The sequence below is a fragment of the Crassostrea angulata genome, chromosome 7 (assembly GCF_025612915.1).
Source record: "Crassostrea angulata isolate pt1a10 chromosome 7, ASM2561291v2, whole genome shotgun sequence".
Lineage (NCBI taxonomy): Eukaryota > Metazoa > Mollusca > Bivalvia > Ostreida > Ostreidae > Magallana > Magallana angulata.
The window spans coordinates 7693454-7716303 of NC_069117.1; the positions used below are offsets into that span (position 1 = coordinate 7693454).

At 35.5% G+C, this 22850-nt stretch overlaps 1 protein-coding gene across 1 annotated transcript in view; it reads left to right on the plus strand.

The window, feature by feature from the left end:
• The window catches only part of LOC128193143 (uncharacterized), a 78763-nt gene that overhangs the window by 27928 nt on the left and 27985 nt on the right, over window positions 1-22850 (plus strand). The window contains exons 2-3 of the mRNA XM_052866420.1: window positions 9825-10312; window positions 13083-13289. Coding sequence (XP_052722380.1) covers window positions 9825-10312; window positions 13083-13289 — 695 coding nt within the window. The remainder of the gene's footprint in view (window positions 1-9824; window positions 10313-13082; window positions 13290-22850) is intronic.

Here is a 22850-nt window from a genome sequence, read left to right on the forward strand (position 1 = left end):
GGCCTTGGACTTTCCGTAGGACGTAGCTATCACTTCTTGCGTCAAAACATGTTAAAAATGATGCTGGATTCAAGTGGAATATGCACCGATTGCGTAGTCTTAGCTCAGAAGCCAGACAAATCGTGTTGATTTCAATGAGCTTTCACTGAGTGGGCAGCAATGAAATAGACAAGCATACGTGACATTGCTGTTTGACACAACTACCCAAAGTCCAAGCTCCTGTTATAATGGTTCTATAAGTATTGCTTTCTTAAAAGCTTGCATTACTTTAAAAAGTATTTTATTGGAATCATTCTTAGTTACCTTAGCTGCATATATGTACCGCTCGGTCTGTATCCCGGAAAAATTGACTACCATCCGAAATTTTTCATACAAGGTCTACAGACTTGCAGCTAACATTACCTTTAAAAATACATTTTAGAATTTGCCGCTGTTTATACATTCATTAAAAAGACGCGCAGAATCAAGTGGTAATATGTCGTTTGATATGGGATTTATGACGTCTATTTATATTGTTTTCATTAAAATTATTTCATTATTTCAAGCTTGTGGGTGGTATGAAATCAGTTTCACATGTTATATGACATAAAGATGTCCTCTCCCCACTTTTTCTCGAAGCAACTATTTTTATAAAAATTTACATTAAAGAATTGAATTATCATGGAGTTGCCCCCCCCCCCCCCCCCCCTACGACCTAGGACACAGATCGTCCATCCGAATTTCTTGAAAATTGCCATTATTTTCGTACGCGGACGCAATACTCACCGTGACTAAATGGTTCGTATCTTAAGTTTTAACTGCTTTGAAAGGTAATATTGGTTTTCTGATAATTATGAACATGAATAATTAAATAAAAATGGTTAAAATTACAGTAAAATTACCGGCATCGGTCTTCTCCGTGCGCGGATCTAGAAGGGGAAGGGTTCCAGACCCCCCCCCCCCCCCCCCCCCCAGCTAAATTTCTTTCAATTACGTGTACATTATAAACCTACCAAATATGCCTCGGACATCCCTTGGCAAGCTCAAATAACCGTCTGACTTTTTAACCCCCACCCCGGAAAAAAATTCTGATCCGCGCATGTTCCCCCTCCTCGAAATACAAAATTATTCTTCAAAACCCCTTTGTAAAATTTCCAGAATCTCCGCATACATTGTATATACTTTCATTCATTGGCGCTTGCGTTCGATAAAAATGCGTGTAAAACGTTTGCCAATGGTCTTTTTACCTTCGTACCGGGCATAACCACATTCCCACTCTGTGAATAAAATGCGGCGAATCAAACTAGAGACAACGTGTTAAGATCTGTATTTGCTTATAAACATGTAGTATCATCGTGCAAAATGCACTGTTTAATTATAATTTTTTTTTTACTTTACTTGTAAAATTCAACATCTGTTCCGTAATTTTTTCTCACAGTTTATTTCTTACATAGTTACTTTTTAGACGGTGGCTATAAATAGCCACGGTCTATTGCTACGGTCCTGACCGGAAGAGTATTTCTCACGGGGACCCTAGCGGATAACGAACGATAACTCTGTTAGGTACATGTATGCAGTGTTACACAGACAATGTTTTATCTACGTGTCGATTTAAGTATGAGAACTAATTTTAATCTGATCAGATATTTTAAACATTATAGCTGCTAATTATTTTGTATATACATTTAAATAATGTATGAAATTGTGTTTTCCGTTACCATGTCTGTTACGCGGTATTAATAATTTAAGCACCAACTGCCAGTTTTGACGTTTAACTCTGTATCAGGACTGCATAAACTATATCACTGCGATAATTGGTCATAATTGGTCACAATTGGTCACAATAATTGCTTCTTGGTTTTTTTTATGATATAAATAATTGTCAGAAACACACTATTTAAACTGGTTTGCCATTTCATATTTCAGCAATTAATATGCTTCATCGATAAATTCAGCCATTTTCAACGCATTAGTTTTAGTTGAGCAGTATATTTTTGTTGTTGTAGCTTATTCCAAAGAATTCACAACAGATACTGACAATGAATATTACATAAATTACATTTTATTGAACTTCAACCGATCAATGGCACAGTTTCTTCTACAAGTGTGCATATGTTTTCAAACACACAAAAAACTTTAAACTTACGATACATAAATGTGTTTAATTTTCGACTGACTTGTGATTTACAATGTACCTTATTTTGTACCTCACTCAGTCTGTAGAAACATTAATTTTATTACAGGCACCTCGATATTCATCAGACAATATTTACTGCAGATGTTGACGCTTTACTTGCTGCTGACTTTCTCTCAAATACGCTAATCGACGTCGGATTGTAAAATTCACGTGCAAATCGAGTCGCCATTTTAAATGTATATAAACTACATTTTACGATGTTTCAAAGATTTTTAGTTCAGATTTTTTTTTTTACATATGCGTCTTATGGATTTCACGGCGTGTCAGCATGTGTATCTCTAATTTGCAGCAAACACTAGCTTTTTGTGAGAAAAAACACGCGATATTCCATATACATTTATTGTACATTGTGAACGGTTATGTAAGATATATAATAATTGTGTTAACTAAACAGTTTCTGTCGATTTTTTTCACAATGAACTGAATAACGCAATTCGATGAGCGAGGTACAAATAGTGACTTTAATTCATATGCACCCGTCCCTGCTAAATGTATTAGAGAATCTTTCCTTTGGTTTGGGGGCATTTTTTCACTAACAGATAACATTATTTACATTGATTTGTACGTAAACATCACCCCGTTTGTTCTCAAATAATTTTTAACTCGCGAGTACAACTCTTTTATGAACTTTCTTCGACATTTGTTTTCAAGTGTTAGCATCATTTTGTCAACATGCATTTACAAATAAGCGGGCCTATATAAATGCGCCAGTTTGTTGCGACTCGCAATTGAAATACACACCGGTTAGAAAGTGTCATCACTTAACGCAATGCTACATCGGCCGTAGCGTATACATCCATGCTATATTTGCGATAAATAATGAAACATGAAGGCAAAAAAATGTGCTTCATAGAATTCTGTTGAGCTACAGAACTATAGCTTCCCGAAAATATTGCCGGGATTTGCGAACCCTAGATATATTGTCTAGTACATGGCGTGCAAAGAATAAAATTAAAGAAAATGGGTGAATAAGGCGTGTAAAATGCCCATATGAGGAATGAATAGATACGGAAAAATTAAAATATCATTAAATCTTATACTTTTTAAAAAAAATAATTAAAAACAATTAAAAAATTATTTTAAATACTTGCAATATATTGATTTAAACTGGCGTATGAGTGTTAAAACCTCCTAATAATGTAATTTTTATAACTTCAATGCATTTTCTTTCATAGAGCTCAATATTTTTTTTACAGTCTAAATGTGGTTTAATGGATTTTAAACCAATTTTACTCAACAAAAATGTGGAGAGATGACCCACTACAGTTCAAAAATGTCATTTTGTAGCTCAAGAATTGAACGTTTTAGAAATTTAATACAAGTCCGTAAATTCGTGGTCGTAGTCTCATAAAGCATTTAAACAACACGCCTTGTTGTGAATGAAATGACTCAGTGGTTAGAGCATCAGCCATAAGGAAACTTTATAGAACTTGGGTTTTTAGGTTGTGGGTTCGATACCACCAAACCTTAAAGATTTATTATTTTTTTCTTATCTTTATGAAATATTTGAAACTGAATATAGTTAAAAATTACCATTTTGTAAACTTGTATAATAACATATCAAATATATTTAATTGAAAAAAAGCTAAATTTGAAATTGTATTTTACGACTAAACCAAATGGTCAGTTGCACCATCTTATTCCCCCATCTTCTTTATATACACAGCTGTACGGTCTGAAAAACGTGCGTTCAACTTGAATTTTGTTTGTTTGGTGTTTTTAAAAACTTATTTTGTATAATTAATCAATATTTGTTGTAAGTTTACTAGAAAAGTTTAATGTAGCAAGTAATTTATGTGTGTTAAAGTGTACTGAGAAGCGATAAAATATAGCATGTGACTTCCCGAATTCATTCAAATGATTTGAATAAATCTATTGCTAAATACAATAGAACAAATGTTTAAAACGTTGATTATTGAAACTGCCGCGACTGAATGTTATATGATATTTTTTAAAATTTTCATTCACTTTCGTTGTGAGCAAATGGAAATAATCCACTAAAGTCGAAGATAAAATATTGATTTACTCTTCTGTTTCATGATGACGTGCATTCCAAAAGCAATACCAATTTTATCAAACAGGTTCTTGTAAACCCATTCCGTTTTCTTTACATCTAAATGTATTAACTGACTATGAGGAAAAAATCAAATGTGATGGTCCACAAGACTCCAACTTTTTCCCCGTGAAGAAATTGAGGTAAAATGCTGTCGAGAGGGACAATTAACATACTATATGTATGCCCAAATAGTTAGTAAAAATAAGAATTTTATCATGCCAAAGCTTTATTTGTTCTCGTTACTTGAGATATCTACAATATATTTAAAGCACAATAGTCCAATCCACACTTTTCAAAAGCTGTTCCCCTTTGCGGGGTCAACCCAAAGGTCAAAAGGGAAAAAACCAAAATTCTTCTTCTTTAAACAATCAAATATTTGGGCGAACTGTGATGAAATCTCTTTGGATTTGATTTATTCATTCAATATGTGGTGGCAACCCACATATTTAATGAGTCATTCAAACGGGGTTTTAATGTCAACTGATATAGATACAAACATATTGATACAAAATATAGATACAAACCTCTATACGACAAAGACTACTGTGATAAATCTTTGGGTTTTCCCAGATGACGACCAAAATAATTATCATACATCACTCATTGTTACATGTAATATGCCACTTTCACACGACGCCACCGTCTAACAGTACTTTCAGTACTTTGATTTTATTTAGTGATTTACACTTTTCAGACTTTATATGTGATTTCAAAGAGACAGAGTGTCATGTCTCAAGGACTGTTAATCTCTTAAAACAACATTGTGCAATTATCAGATTTTCATTTCTTGGACATCAAAGACTCATTGAGTTTATTTAATTATTTTATATCTGTGAACCTTTCACTCAGCTTACTTATATCATTACCTGTCAATTGCAATTTATACTCATTGTTAAGATTCTTATAAATATTTATGTACAATTGTCAATGCGCAGTCTGGAATACGGCGGCCAGCCCCGGCCTAGTCCGACTCTCCGAGAGTCATGAGTCCGGAGGCCACTTCTGGCCATATCCGACTTGTTTGTAACATGTCTGTCTGTTAAATTGTTATAATGTTGTCATCGTTGAGTCTCGTCCAATAATGTGGAATCCTGCATTAATTGCCTGTTTATTTATCTGGAACTGTATACTGGTGGACCTTCGGGAATACGGCAAACCTACCCTTCGTTTTAGCTTACGGCCCACAGCGCGCCCCAACCTTTTACCTTATACACTTTACGCCAACATTCCCTCACCCGGTTCGCACTGCACACGACCGATGCAGATCCAGACGAATTCTCTATCACCGTAAAATCTACGCGGTCACAGAAATATAATACTTTGTTTCTCAGTGTTTACACATCTAATATTGTACTATGGTCAGCTATCAATTTTTTGTAATACGTCACAAGTATGACGCAGCTACGACGGAAAACCTAATCGTCGCTTGCAACGAGCTCGTCTCTAGTGGTGTATATTTCTCTGTGCCAGACTTTTCCATGTTTGTCTATTGCAGTTGTCAATTTCTTGGAGTTTTTACTTAGATCAGCTTTCTGAACTGTAACGTTGTTTGCTATCTCTTGATATTTTGCAAGGACTGTTTTTTCTAATTCTTGCAAATCTGTTTGTAAATCATGTTATTTTGTTTCAAAATAACTTATAATGTCCAGTTTTTTGTGGTTTTCATGACTTTCAGAGGAAACACAGTGGGCACAAATAGGAATGTCACACTGTTCACAATGAAGTTCACATTGCTTGAGAGAATGTTTTTGGCAGTTAGGAGAAATAACAGTAGATCTTCGGTCTTGGAACAGTACCACCTGACGTTTTTTGGATAGGTCCAACATATGTTCCCCAACACAAGCTTTGCAGAGATTGGTCTGACAGAAGTCACAGTGTAGTGGGGGGACAGGAGTATCACACACATCACAACGCTTCACATCCTGGGCACTGCTTTGGGGGTCCATGGTGGTAGAGCCTGAAATATACATGTATATCATTACTTTCAATCGCAATTGGGCATGCCATACAGGTTTATGTTTTTATAAAGTCAAAATCCAAAACCAAACTTTTAAACAGAGTTTTTTTTATCTTTTATTCATTGAAATAACTTGGTTTGTACAAATAAGTGAAAGTTTAGTGCATACTAATATGCACGTTTTTCAAAATGGACATAACTATGTACGTAAAAGTTCAACATATGTCTTACGAACACATAAAGTGATTTTTCTTGAATTTTCTTTGTGGAGTGGTTTAGGCGTATAACCTAGTGTAAATTTTAATGATTCCATGAATAAATTTTCTACATTTTTTAAAGTAAAAGCAAGATTTGAATGTTTTATGTTTTGTTGCCTTAGTGAATAAAGTATTTGTACAGTTTGAGTTATCTAATAATAACACATGCACAGCTCTAGATCTAGCGGGGGGGGGGGGGGGAGTGAAAAAGGAATTCAGGATTTGCACGTGCGATATAAAAAAAAAAAGGTAGGTTCAATATGACTGATGTTAGAGAAGGCATACAAAACAAAGACAGAAAGAATATAAATGGTGTGTAAAGACAGGCCTGGATATTTGATTATAAATGATTACATATTGTAGCCTATCCTTAAATTTAGGCTAATATAATGTTATAATTGTTAATTAGTTGATTTTAATGAGGTTTGGCGAAGTTGCATTTATCAGAAATGTAAATGCTTATACTTCTTAAAAGATGAAATTCAATTCATTTTTGTTAATTCTGTGTGTCGGCACCCAACCCACGCTTTGGAAAACGATGAAATTTGCCTGTTCTAACGTTAGACAATCTTAATGCATTTGCAAGTACAGAACCGATAAAAAAAAAGTATAGAATCCTTCACAATTAATAAAAGCAAACAAACCTTGACTTTATATCAAGTCAGCATTAGACATTCTAGTCAGGTCCGCTATCGTCTGCAAGTGCCTCTCTTGTCACATGATAAATACGCCCTCTACAGTAAACCCTTACGTGATTATTTAACGTATCGGCTCCGGGTCAATGTGGCCTCTACAGATTTCTGTCCGTCTCATAATTTGGCCAGGCTTTCAAATTTTTTTTATTTTAATAGGACATTTATCAAATTTCAGTTAGTTTGCTTGAGAGAGAGAGAGAAAGAGAGAGAGAGAGAGGTTTTCAGTAGACGATAACACAATAATACATTTCTCTCAAATTTTATCCAGAGCGCTTTCGCCTGATCGGCTCTTCAGTGGATTTCAAATTGAAGCAGAAATACCAAGGACTAAGGAGTTTGGATTATATATATATATATATATATATATATATATATATATATATATATATATATATATATATATATATATATATATAATATAATCCAAACTGAGTAAAGTTAATCCACACACGTAATAAATAATAAAAAATAACGGAAAGCAGATTCAAAACTCTACCGGTTTCATTATAATCATCAGAAGTGAATATATATATATATATATAGAGAGAGAGAGAGAGAGAGAGAGAGAGAGAGAGGATATCTATATTGTGTGATTTTATATTTGCTTTATCCAACGAGTTGAAATGGTGTATATAACCATTTCAACGAGTTGGATAAAGCAAATATAAAATCACACAATTATAGATGTTCTATTTATCTCATACAATTTGATCTATTTTATGAAGCTTTTGAGACAGTCCCTTATAGACCCGAATGGATTTTTTTCAAAGATTAAAAACGATGATGCAACGTTGTGTTATGCGGTTATTGTGACCTTGCGCCATACAATTTAGTACGTCATTTCTGAGATAAATCTAACTGTTTTAATGTAAAGTTTCACTGAAATAAACCTTGAAATGATTTTTTAGCTTTAAATAATTTTTCTTAGAGCTTTATTCACTTGATTAAATGAAAATACTGATCAAAAGACTTGAATAATCAAGTTTGTTGACATACACAAAGTTGCGAATGCTCGTTAGTTTGAATTGACTCGAACGAGGAACAGTTGTTGATGTTTTATGAAAAACACTAACCTTATGATTCGAATTCGAAAATGAAAATAGTGAATAAGGATGCTTACTGGTGATGGAATAAAAGTCTTATGAAACATTATTTCAGTAAGTTCTTGTATATAAACACAACCAGAGCTTTCTGTTTTCATCGCGTCGTCAGGATGAACTCCTTGATAGTTAACGTAATTTGCAGTTTTATAAAATTCACAAAGCAAATTGAAAGTTGGAAGGGGCCTAAACTAATCAAAAATCTTGATAAACAAGAAAAAAGGGTCTTGTGGTTACGGTTACGTATAACTTTGCAAAAAAGGGGGGGGGGATGATCCCCTCCCCCCCCCCCCCCCCATCTCACAGTAGCCCCCCGGTTCCGATGCCTATGCTACGCAGTTATGTGTTTTCCTTCATATTTGTAATTTAAATCTTTGACAAAATTAATTTTTTAATCAATTTTTGTAGTAGATATAGTTATGTTGAAAGTACTAGCAAATCTTCGAAAATAGGTCACTGAAGCGGTGAAGCGATATATATATATATATATATATATATATATATATATATATATATATATATATATATATATATATATATATATATATATATATAAAACAGAATGCGACAGTCCAAATAAACTAAATAAATTGTTTACGTTGTTTGTAACGTTGTCAATGACGTCGTGTTTTTAAAGTTCATTATGACGTCACAATGTACATCAAGGTAGCGATGGCGTGAACTTTATCAACGTCATTATGAACTTTAAAAACACGACGTCATTGACAACGTTACAAACAACGTTTTTAATTTTGTATAACTGTATAACTGTCTGAAGAGCCGACATGGCTGAAAGCGCTAACAGTAAACAATTTATTTAGTTTATTACTTTAAAAAATGGATGTAATTAGCCTGTAATCGATTACTTTTAAAACCCAAAGTAATTGTAATTTAATCGATTACTTTTGAAAGTAATCGACCCCATCCCTGACACACACACACGCATTGTTAATCCATAAAAGAAGTATATCCTTTATCCTTTTTACCTTTAAGAATATGTCTCCTCTCAACAAATTTATTTATATGCTTACCTAAGCTTATACCTCATGTAAGCTTTTTTGAACACTGTTTTTCAGCTATGTGTGTGTCCCTCTATCTGCCTTAAGTTAGCTTAATTAAACATTATATTTTTTCTGCAGACTTACTCGGTTTACTTTAACAAACCTTAGCACTTCCATTCAAGGGTGAGGCTTGCTGTTGAGAAGGGGGATAACTAGAATAGACTGAAATGTTATGGGACATCCATTAATGTTTCAAAAATCTTCTCAAAAATCAAATAACCTGTCAAAAATTTTACAGACAAAAGCTAGCTCCTTGAATTTTGTTAAAATCATGACCCCACAAGGGCCAGGAAGGAACCTGATAGGGGTTCTAAGTTTATAATGAAAATAGATAGAAAACGTACAACCCTTAATTAAATACTCCTTGAAGGGCGATAACACTAAAGACAGAAAATTATACAATCTATGATTTATAGATCGGGTGAAAAAGAAACATAAACAATTTTCAACATCCTCGGCTAGTAGAGATCAAGGACCTTTACCTTAAATTACATTGTACATGTACTTTTACTTAATTTTCAGAATAACAGTTGTATATTTTATTAATTCAATGGAGAACAAGATCACAAATTTGAAATCCTGTCAAAAAAGACTTGCAAATTCAGATGAATCTTTATCCTGTTCAGACTGTATGTGTATTGCTACAGATGGATTTTCTTCAAACGAGTTTATAGATGTCATTGAGAATCAAGGGAAAGATAGACAAAAATATGAGGAAATGGAAAAAGAAAATAAAGCTTTTCAATTTCAGTTGTCAAAATTTCAGGAACAAGTAGCAGAGTTTGAAAAAACATTATCAGAGTATAAAACAAAGTACAATGATGATCATGTTACTGAACTTTTCAAAAAAAACTGGGAGAAGGAAAAAGAAATCTTTACCAAAGAAACTGAGAAGAAAGAGAGGACATTGATAGATTCACTGAATAAAGTTAAAGAAGATGTTGAGGAGAATTCTAAAAATGTTCTCTTTCGAATAGAAAATCAAAGCCAGGAAATCACTGAATCAAAAGGTACCGGTATCTGCTTTTAAGATTTTTTTTTTTTGCTTTTATGCCGGGACCTTTGATATGTTATGCATGTTAAAAAAAGGTTATGTTAAATAAAATTAAGCAAAATTCTTTGCACATCAGTGAACTTGGCACAAGTAGATGAAAAATATAATCTTATATGATTTATGAAATTTTTGAATTTACCAAAGATGATTTTTATATAAAAAGTCAATGCATATAAATGTGTTTTTAGCTCACCTGAGCCAAAGGCTCAAGTGAGCTTTTCTGATCAAAATTTGTCTGTTGTCTGTCGTCGTTGTCGTTGGCGTCGTTGTCGTAAACTATTTTCGTTTTTCATCTTCTTCTCCAGAACCACTGTGCCAATTTCAACCAAAACTAGGCACAGGTTAATCATTGGGTGAAGGGGATTCAAATTTGTTCAAATGAAGGGCCACACCCTCTTTAAAGGGGAGATAATTTAGAATTACCAGTACTGAAAATTTGTTAATATTTTTCATAAATCTTTCTCTCAAAAACGATTTGGCTAGAAAAGCTGAAACTTGTATGGAAACATTCTCAGGTAGTGTAGATTCTAGTTTGAACAAATCATGATCCACGGGAATAGGGTGGGGCCACAATTGGGACACATGGCTCAGTGGTTATGGGCGATAGGTCAGTAACCGAAAGTCGCTGGTTCAAACCCTGCTGTGATCACTTGATATTGTGTGTTGTGCACTTAGACAAGGCACTTTATCTACATTGTCTCAGTCCACCCAGCTGAAATTGAGTACTGGCTTAAGCTGGGGGTTAACATGCGATGGACTGGTATCCCTCAATGACTCTCATCCCCTTACACCATGGAAACCAGGCATAAGCACCGGCCTTATGCGCCTTCATGGCATGGAGAAGGATTTAACTAACACAATGGGGGATGAATTTTTACATTGGAGAATACAGAGAAAATCTTTGAAAATCTTCTCTAAAACCATTTGGCCAGACAAGCTGAAACTTGTGTGGAGGCACCCTCAGGTAGTGTATCTTCAAGTTTGTTCAAAGCATGATCCCTGGGGGTAGGGTGGGGCCACAATGGGGGATGAATTTTTACATAGGAAATTACAGAAATTTAAATCTTTTAAACTCATCTTCCGAAATCAATTGGATAGACAAGCTGTAACTTGGTTTACTAGAGCAGACCCAGAGTAAACTCCAAGTTAACCCAAATTTAACGCAAAGTAAACTCAGAGAGTAAACAAATTATTTGCAGTTTCCTTTCATTTTCTTCATAGAAGTTGCATCTTCTGAATTGAAATTTAGTATACAGATTTATCAAATGAATATCTAGGCCAAGTTTAATTTTTGGTATGATTGAACAATTTTTGACAGATTAATGTCCCTTAGACTTCAAAAAATTCCAATTATTTGCAGTTTCTGCTCATTTTCTTCATAGAAGTTGCACCTACTGAAATAAAATGTGGTATACAGATTTACCATATGAATATCTAGGTCAGGTTTAATGTTGGGTACGATTGAGCAATTTTTGACAGAGTTATGCCCCTTGGACTTTGAAAAATTTCAATTATTTGCAGTGTCGTTTTTTTTCAATGAGGGGGGGGGGGGATTCACAAACATCTCTTGTTTGTATTAGATACTGTATTGCCACTTTGATCAGTGTTATGGCAATTGTTGTTCAGGTGAGGGATGTGGCCCTTAGGCCTCTTTTTTTATATATAATTTGATATTTGAAGAAATATATAAAATACATGGGTTCTGTCTCTAACTATAAGCTATAATTTGGCGAGGGTAAGAAAACGTGAAGCCGAGCCCTTTTCACGTTTTTGACATAAGCCCAAATATTGCTTATATTTGAGACAGTTATCATTGTTTATCCTGCAACATATTATCACATTTTGCACCTCAAACGAGTTTATTTGACAAATTTTGCTGCATTTTTGCAGTTGAAACCATAATGCCATGGCGTAAACAAAGCAAGAAAGATGGCGTCACAATGCATTTGAACATCGGTTGAATGCACAAGGCTATATTTGGGCGTTGACCGAATATACCCGGTAACTTTGGTTTGTTGGGTTACCTTTATTCGGTCAATGCAAGGGGTAGTTACAGGATAAAAATAAATAAAGATAAAGATGGAATTCTAAATTATATTTTCTGGTTAGTATTCATATGTTATATGATTCTGATATGGAGTCAATTATTGAAGGTCAATAAATGCTTCGTATGTTTAATCTATAATATCTCAAAGTAAAGATGTTGGTCAAGGTCACATTATTTAAGTAATCAACCATGTGTCAAGGTCACATTCTTTAATGTAATCAACCATGTGTCAAGGTCACATTCCTTAATGTAATCAACCATGTGTCAAGGTCACATTCCTCAATGTAATCAACTATGTGTCAAGGTCACATTACCTAATGTTATCAACTATGAAGGGAAGATGATTCATTCTGTTTAAAGGTCCTTTAATGACAGGTTCTTATACACCAGCTGTATCATCATATCTTCTTTACAATAAGGTTTCCATAGCCATGCCATGTTCTAGAAATGGCATTCTTGGCTATCACTATGTGTTAAAGCAGGTCCATTTTTTGGCAGATTACTATTAGCTAAGACAACTGGACCTGAGTGTACTCTTATAGTTTTGCATAACTCTTGCCATCTATAAATCATGCTATAAAGTATAATTTACACATGTGTTCTATGTCAACCTTTTTATTTTAAATTGCAAGGAAATAACTTATTTATATTAACACAAGTAATTCTTGATTGATCTAAGGAAAATTTCAGCCAGTAGATGATTTGAAAGTACAGCTTGAAAATAGAATGAATAAAATTGAAGAGGAAAAAAGGAGATTGGCCAAGGATTATCATGCATTAGAAAAAAATCAAGAGTTTTTGGAAGAGAAAATTATTTCTACTGAAGAGAGACTTGGTGGAGTAGAAAGACAGCAAAATTTCGTTTACAAAGAAATCAATGCCATTAGTAAGTATCACCATTAGCGTGCATGATATATTTAAGATTTGTTATAAGAAATAATGATTTGATTGTTTAAGATAAAATTTATCCAAACTGATAGAGATAGTCAAAATTAGTTTTATACATTTGAATTAATAAAATACAATTAATGACTGGGTATGATGGCAGGATATGATAGTAGTATAAGGCGCCTAGATAGGGGGGTCAAGTGAGGTCAAATCCAAAATGGCGTCGAATATTATTTAGGTCAAATCCAAAATGGCGTCTGAATAAAGGTAAACAAAGGCAGTATAGAGTGAAAACGAAATTTATTGAATGAAAACATGCAATTAGAACAAGAAAACTAGAGCAAAGCTCGTTGCAAAGCAACGAGTGGGTCTTCCGTTAATGTCGGAAGTAAAGCTGGAAGTTCCTGTAAGAAGCAGAGCTCTTAAACAAATAACAAGAGTAACTAAAATAAAAAGATAATTCCTGGTACGACTTAACAAAATACGAATGATTTTAAGTACGACATAACAAAAACCTTTCCGATTTCAAGAACGACTTAACAAAAAAATTCCGAATGTGTTACTGTACGACTTAGCAATTATTTTTGGTACGAGTTAATTTTACTTTGAACATTACGCTATTTTTTAAACCAAGGACGCGGAATCAAAATTTCCGGAAAAATCATTTTTTAAACCCCGATATCTCTGTAATGCATAGTCCGATTCAAAAACGGATTTCAGTTTTGAACTCAGCATGAAAATTACTGTAAGATACATACTTTAAATGTTTAAAATTGAAAAACATGAAAATTAAAAAAAAATGATTTTGCTTCCGGTTTCGACCGGAAGTGTCCGAATAAAGTTTCCAGCCTTATGTCATTAGTAAAACGGTAGTTCTACCTTCACTGTAAATCTCTAAGCTTTATCTTAAATCAAAAAGGAGAAAAGCTCCGGACAAAATCACTTTTTAAAACGTGAAAAACGTCAATATCTGACGAATTTGATGACGTCATCAAATAATTTTTTCATATCATAGAGATCTTTTAGATACACATTAAATCTGTAAATTTCAAAGCAATCGATGCAAGCGTTTTTGAAATATTTGAGTTGGAAAAAAAATAAAAAGAATAATAATAATAAGAATAAGAACTAGAGCAAAGCTCGTTGCAAAGCAACGAGTGGGTCTCCCGTTAATGTCGGAAGTAAAGCTGGAAGTTCCTGTATGAAGCAGAGCCCTTAAACCAATAACAAGAGTAACTAAAATAAAAAGATGAAAAAAATCGAATTATTCCTGGTACGACTTAACAAAATACGAATGATTTTACGTACGACTTAACAAAAACCTTTCTGATTTCAAGAACGACTTAACAAAAAAATCCGAATGTGTTCAAGTACGACTTAGCGATTATTTTGGTACGAGTTAATTTTACTTTGAACATTACGCTATTTTTTAAACCAAGGACGCGGAATCAAAATTTCCGGAAAAATCAATTTTTAACCCCCGATATCTCTGTAATGCATCGTCCGATTTTCAAACGGATTTCAGATTCGTGTTCAGCATAACAAACTCTACAAACCTCGTAAACATTTTAAATTAAAACGAAAAATTCGAAAAATCGAAAATGTTAAAACACTTCCGGTTTAGACCGGAAGTGACGGAAACTAATTTCCAGTCTTATGTCCAAATAAAAACGATCATTGCTTCAACACAGAAAATTCCAAGTCTTTATCTTGAACCGTTTTTGAAAAACGCCCTGGACAAAATTACTTTTTTAAAATTTAAAAATTGACGTAACGTAAAAACGGAGGTGACGTTGTAGTTGAAAATTTTAAAACTTTGAGGCACAAGTATGCTTCATAATCCCTGAAAGTTTCATGTAAATCTGTTGAAAACTTTTTGAGATATTAAGCTTTGAAAAAGTCAGAAAAATAAAGAAAAAGAAAAATAATAATAACTAGAGCAAAGCTCGTTGCAAAGCAACGAGTGGGTCTTCCTTTAATGTCCGAAGTAAATCTGGAAGTTCCTGTAAGAGGCAGAGCTCTTAAACCAATAACAAGAGTAACTAAAATAAAAAGATGAAAAAAATCGAATATTCCTGGTACGACTTAACAAAACCCGAATGAGTTTAAGTACGACTTAACAAAAACCTTTCTGATTTCAAGAACGACTTAAAAAAAAACCGAATGTGTTACAGTACGACTTAACAATTATTTTTGGGACGAGTTAATATTACTTTGAACATTACGCTATTTTTTAAACCAAGGACGCGGAATCAAAATTTCCGGAAAAACCAATTTTTAAACCCCGATATCTCTGTAATGCATCGTCCGATTTTCAAACGGCTTTCAGTGTTAGATTCAGCTTATTAAGCTCTATAAAACACATATTCATTTTTGATCTGATCTGAAAATTCATTTTTTCAAAAAATTTGTTTCACTTCCAGTTTCGACCAGAAGAGATAGATTTTCATTTCCAGCCTTATTACAGAGGTAAATCGACCAAATCATAAGCATTGAAAATTTCAAGCCTCTATCTCAAAACGTTTTTGAGAAACGCCGCGGACAAAATGACTTTTTGAAAATTTTAAAAATGACGTTACGTCAAAACGGAATTGACGTTGTCAAGAAAACTTTAACATCTTTGAGGGATAATAGTTTCACATTATCTCTAAAAGTTTCATTAAAATCGGTTGGAAACTTTTTGAGTTATAAAGCGGAGAAGGAGTCAGAAAAAAAAAGAAAAAGTATAATAATAATAAAAAGAAACCGAAGAATAACAAGAGGGTCTTCCGTTGAAAACGGAAGACCCTAATGAAAAAGAAACAAAAGAATAACAAGAGGGTCTTCCGTTGAAAACGGAAGACCCTAAAAACTAGAGCAAAGCTCGTTGCAAAGCAACGAGTGGGTCTTCCGTTAATGGTGGAAGTAAAGCTGGAAGTTCCTGTGAGAAGCAGAGCTCTTAAACTCATAACAAGAGTAACTAAAATAAAAAATAAAAAAAAATCGAATTATTCCTGGTACGACTTAACAAAATCCGAATGATTTTACGTACGACTTAACAAAAACCTTTCCGATTTCAAGAACGACTTAACAAAAAAAAATCCGAATGTGTTACAGTACGACTTAACAATTAATTTTTAGGTACAAGTTGATTTAACCAAGAACTTGATACTACTTTCTTAACCAAAAACACGGAATCAAAATTTCCGGAAAAATCATTTTTTGAACTCGTATATCTCTGTAATGCATCGTCCGATTTTAAAACGGCTTTCAGTGTTAGATTCAGCTAAATAAGCTTTATAAAACACATATTCATTTTTGATTGGATCAGAAAATTCATTTTTTCGAAAAATTTGATTCCCTTCCGGTTTCGACCGGAAGTGACAGATTTTCATTTCCAGCCTTATTACAGAGGAAAATCGATTAAATCATAATCATTGAAAATTTCAAGCCTCTATCTTAAAGCGTTTTTGAGAAACGCCGCGGACAAAATGACTTTTTGAAAATTTTAAAAATGACGTAACGTAGAAACGGAAGTGACGTTTTCAAAAAAACTTCACAAACTTTGAGGTATAATAGTTGCACACAACCTCTGAAAATTTCATCAAAATCGGTTGTAAACTTTTTGAGTTATAAAGCCGAGAAAGAGTCAGAAAAAAAAAGAAAAAGTATAATAACTAGAGCAAAGCTCGTTGCAAAGCAACGAGTGGGTCTTCCGTTAATGTCGGAAGTAAAGCTGGAAGTTCCTGTAAGATGCACATCTCTTAAACCAATAACAAGAGTAACTAAAATAAAAAGATGAAAAAAATCGAATTATTCCTGGTACGACTTAACAAAATCCGAATGATTTTAAGTACGACTTAACAAAAACCTTTCTGATTTCAAGAACGACTTAACAAAAAAAAATTCGAATGTGTCCAAGTACGACTTAACAATTATTTTTGGTACGAGTTAATATTACTTTGAACATTACGCTATTTTTTAAACCAAGGACGCGGAATAAAAATTTCCGAAAAAATCAATTTTTGAACCCCGATATCTCTGTAATGCATCGTCCGATTTTAAAACGGCTTTCAGTGTTAGATTCAGCTTAATAAGCTCTACAAAACACATATACATTTTTGATTAAATCAGAAAATTCATTTTTTCGAAAAATTTGTTTTACTTCCGGTTTCGACCGGAAGTGATAGATTTTCATTTCCAGCCTTATTACAGAGGTAAATCGATCAAATCATAACCATTCATAATTTCAAGCCTCTATCTTAAAGCGTTTTTGAGAAAAGTCCGGGACAAAATGACTTTTTGAAATTTTTAAAAATGACATCACGTCAAAACGGAGGTGACGTTCTCTTTAAAACTTTTACATTTTTGAGGGACGCCAACTTGCAAAAATCTCTGAAAATTTCATCAAAATCGGTTTAAAACCTTTTGAGTTATGAGGCAAAAAAGGAGTCAGAAGAAAAGAAAAAGAATAATAATAATAACTAGAGCAAAGCTCGTTGCAAAGCAACGAGTGGGTCTTCCGTTAATGTCGGAAGTAAAGCTGGAAGTTCCTGTAAGAAGCAGAGCTCTTAAACCAATAACAAGAGTAACTAAAATAAAAAGATGAAAAATCGAATTATTCCTGGTACGACTTAACAAAATCCGAATGATTTTAAGTACGACTTAACAAAAACCTTTCTGATTTCAAGAACGACTTAACAAAAAAATCCGAATGTGTCCAAGTACGACTTAACAATTATTTTTGGTACGAGTTAATATTACTTTGAACATTACGCTATTTTTTAAACCAAAGACGCAGAATCAAAATTTCCGGAAAAATCAATTTTTAAACCCCGATAACTCTGCAATGCATCGTCCGATTTTAAAACGGCTTTCAGTGTTAGATTCAGCTTAATAAGCTCTACAAAATACATATACATTTTTGATTAAATCAGAAAATTCATTTTTTCGAAAATTTTGTTTTACTTCCGGTTTCGACCGGAAGTGATAGATTTTCATTTCCAGCCTTATTACAGAGGTAAATCGATCAAATCATAACCATTCAAAATTTCAAGCCTCTATCTTAAAGCGTTTTTGAGAAAAGTCCGGGACAAAATGACTTTTTGAAATTTTTAAAAATGACGTCACGTCAAAACGGGAATGACGTTCTCTTTAAAACTTTAATATTTTTGAGGGACGGCAACTTACAAAAATCTCTGAAAATTTCATCAAAATCGGTTAAACACTTTTTGAGTTATGAAGCAAAAAAGGAGTCAGAAGAAAAGAAAAAGAATAATAATAATAATAATAAAAAGAAACCGAAGAATAACAAGAGGGTCTTCCGTTGAAAACGGAAGACCCTAATAAAAAGAAACAATAGAATAACAAGAGGGTCTTCCGTTGGAAACGGAAGACCCTAATAATAAAAAGAAACCGAAGAATAACAAGAGGGTCTTCCGTTGGAAACGGAAGACCCTAAAAAGAAACCGTAGAAAAACAAAAGGGTCTTCCGTTGGAAACGGAAGACCCTAATAATGATAAACGGTTAAAGTTAAAGTTATTAAACGTATTTACATTGAAGAAATAATCCTTTTCTTTCACGGATTTCGGTTTTTAATCGAGGTCGGGTTCCTCAATGAACATGTTTTGATTGTTGATTCTCTTCATTCGTCCCGGTATTTTTTGTTCGATTTTCATTTCCTCGTCCCAGTCTTCTTTTTTAGGTTTTTTGGTTGGTTTTTTTCTCTCTTTTTTGATTTTCTTGGGTGGTTCATTATCTTCAATATCGGAAGTTTGAATGACTTCTTCGATTTTTGGGCAGTCCTTGGTCCAATGGCCTGTTTCTCCGCAAGTATAGCAAGCGCTTCTTTTTTGTGCTGTTGTTTTCTTTTTCTGTTTTTCGTGTGGGCATTTATTAGCCCAGTGTCCTTCTTCCCCGCAATTGAAGCATTCGTTGGATTTAGTTGGTGCTGGTTTTACGTTTTCTTTTTCAGGACAGTTGGTAGAATAATGTCCTTGTTCTCCGCAAGTGAAGCAGGTAAATTTTGGTTTGATTTCTTCGGCGCTGTTAGTTTTTTTTTTCTTTTGGTATTCTTCTTTGTGAGGGCATTTGGGTGAAAAGTGTCCTTCCTCTCCGCAGGTATAGCATTTATAAACGGTAGTCATTCCTCCTTTTTTTTGCTGTATTTCTTGAATTTTTTTCAAGATGAGATCGGTATGAGTACTAATTTCACTGGTCATGACTTCGAGGATATGCAGAATTCCTTTTTGAAGTTTTTTCAAGATGACGTCGGTATGATTAGCAATTTCATTGCTCATGACTTGCATGGTATTCAGAATTCCTTCTTGAGTGGTAGTTATAATTCCGAAGTCTTCCTTGCTCATGTATGAGGGATCCTCTTGATCATATGCAGCCATTTCTAAGGCTACGGGATCCTGCGACTGGGTCAAGAGAGATGGATCATAGTTCATGATTTTTATAGAATGATTTTATTTAATAAAAAGGCCTGTCTTATATACCCTCGTTGTTTACGTGATTGAAGTTGTTATTGTTAAAATCTCTGCAGCTGTTTGACCTAAAAAAACAAGTGAGTTTGACGTAAACACCTGCAGGTGTGTAGTGACCTTGAGAAAAAAGTTTGTAAACATGTTTGTCTGAGGGTATATAATAGAGGGTTTTTTATCATTTCAAAAAGAGTATGATACTAGAGCAAATATGGATATTGCTTCATTTTCCTTTGAAGGGTATTTGTTGGTGACGAAATGGAACGCGTTGGCGACCGGGGAGAAACGACAGAGATTGAAACAGATCGTGGAGATGAGCAAACAAATCGACAACCTGAGATGGCTTCAGAAAGTACTGATAATGATTGCGGAAAACCCGAATCCCGGAAGATTGCCGACGATTTATTGGTTTGCGGAGGGAGCCAAACCAGGGTTGCTGCAGAAATTAACCGGGGTGACTCTAAAAGAATATCAGGAATGGAATTGTATGAAGAGAATGTTTACCCGAAAAGGACGAGAATGTTCTCACATAATTCGGCAGATCGATCAAATGAAAATTGCGGCTTTAGAGTTTGCCTACATGAAACTAAAGAGAAATCTGGACATGCCTCAATGTTTGATTGTAGAGGACGACAGCGAGGACGCTCAGCCCATGGACGAAGAAGCCATTGTCCCGGACGTGGATGTGTTAAAACAAGAAACCCAAGAAACCCAATAAAAAAAGTAAGATTTGATCCTGAATTGAAAATTTACGAAGTTCCTAACGAGGATCGGACGAGCGAATGGATGACCGCTGCAGCAGACCGGATTCGATTTGAACGGCGTATTGAAGAGATGAGCCATCTCCTTGATCCGCTTTTAAGAAAACGCTATGAATTGTATACCTGGTTTTGGCGTACTCCTTACAACGGTTACGAACTTTTTAGTGTGCCTGGACATTTGATTAAAAAAATTGTATAAGTTGATTTAATATGTTTTGTGTTCTGAGTTAAAATGTGTTTTTTTATTTGAGTTATTATGTTAATAAAAATTGATTTACCAAAAAAAATTTTTTTCTATGGTGTATCTTGAGTACAAAAGAGTTAAAACCAATGATATGACGTCATAGCCACAGCACGTGCTGAAACTGTCGATTTCAAGGTACTTGAACTATTGTGAACTCTGATTTCCTAGACAACTGTCATTTAGTTGGGTTGAAACTCCGCCCCTTTTGTTAAGCTCCGCCTTCTTATCGTAAATAGCGGCGTTTTCTATCCCCGCACTTCACTAGTTACCTAGTATTTGCAGCAATCACGCTTAAAGATGGAATCTACCACAACAGTACATGTGAGCCATAGCTACCCGCGGTTATTCACCAGGCAGGTGATAGAACTCTGGGATTACCAGTGGAACCCGGTCCGGCAGCAGTACGAACGGGTGTGTTTTAGGCCGCTACACCTTTTCGAGGATGAGGCGAATCCCCAGGACCCCGCGGATGGAGAGTTTTTTCGACCTAACCCCATCATGGTGAGTGAGCTGCCTGAGAACGTCCAGCGGAGGATGCCGGATACTACTAGACCGGCAGCTATTGTGCCCCCAGCCAGACCGCCGCCACCCAACTTTGGAGCAGCAGGGCCCGCCATTATTCCTGTTCCGGTGAGCCAGCCAGCGGCGAGACAGGCAGCCGTGATTGAGTCGCCAGCCAGTCCAGATCCGTCGGAGCCCTATTCTCCGACGGATACACCAACAAAGAGGACGACGCCATCTCCGCCGCCATTTTCTCCGAACCGGCTCCACTGCGACCGGTCTTACTTTGTGGCCCGCCAAGATCACCAGTTTGCTTTGCCAGTGTCCTGTCCTGACAATCAGCCAGTAAGACCAGCGGGGCCCTTTTCCCCGGCGAATCCGCCCCTCCAGCCCGCTCCGCAGCCTAGGACCCCTGTGAGGAGGAGAGCGCCATCGCCCCCCCGAGCTATCGGACGTGGAAGAGGAGGGCCGTATCCTGTTGGCCGAGGAAGACCCCGTCCCAGCAACCCTTTGGCGGATACGAGGCCCCGTGGACTCACTCCTTCCCAGCAGTCCGCCTTTGTTCGGGCCAGGAATCTGTTCCGGGATTTTATCCCGAACATTGATCCACCGATGGTGCAGACTTTCCCGGGACCTTCGGTGCAGCCTCCCAGGACCCAGACTCCACCTGAGCCTCCCAGGACCCCGTCTCCGCCTGAGCCTCCCAGGACCCCGTCTCCGCCTCTTCCTGCCGTTCCGGTATCGAGGACCCCGTCTCCAGATATATTTCTGGAGTTGTACCAGCACGGGCGCCACCCCATCGATGACCGCAGCCACCTTACCATCATTCCGAGCTGGGCGGTCAAGGCTGAGAAAGAACTGACTGGAGAATGTGTCATCTGCTACGGGGAGCGGGAGCATCTCCAGATTCGCTGCCAGAACTGTGGGACGATGCGGGTGTGTTGTATATGCGTGGTAGGGGTCTACCAATCCATTAACCCTTGCCCCATGTGCAGATACAGGGGAGAGTTTTGAGAGCCCAGCAGCAGCACCATCCAGTAGTCCACGACAGGCAGGCTAATTCCATCTAGCCCCAAACGGCCCTTTTCAGGGCCACCCATATTTTTCGAAAAGATGCTATCTAGTACAGTACAATAGAAACAAAATATGAAATAAAATATGAAACACCAGTCACATTTCCCTCATACCCAATCATGTATTCTTACGATTCACTCTCTCCTTTTCAATTGAAACACGAATTTACTATGGTGGTAGCGGGTCCTTCAAAATCGGGGAAAACAGAATTTGTAAAAAACTTAATATTAAATAAACATTGGATCTCCCCTCCCCCAGACAGAATAGTTTGGTGTTATCGAGAATGGCAACCGGCCTATGAAAGTTTAAAAGATCAAGTTAAGTTTATTCGCGATATACCAGAAAACGACGAGGAATTAGTGAGTGATTTTAGCCTACGCCACCTTTTAATTTTTGATGATATGATGGGAGGGAAAGCCATCGAATCTATTGTCGATTGGTTTACTCGCAAAGCTCATCACCGTAACACCAGTGTGATTTACATTACTCAAAATGTATTTGATCGAGCCGTTCA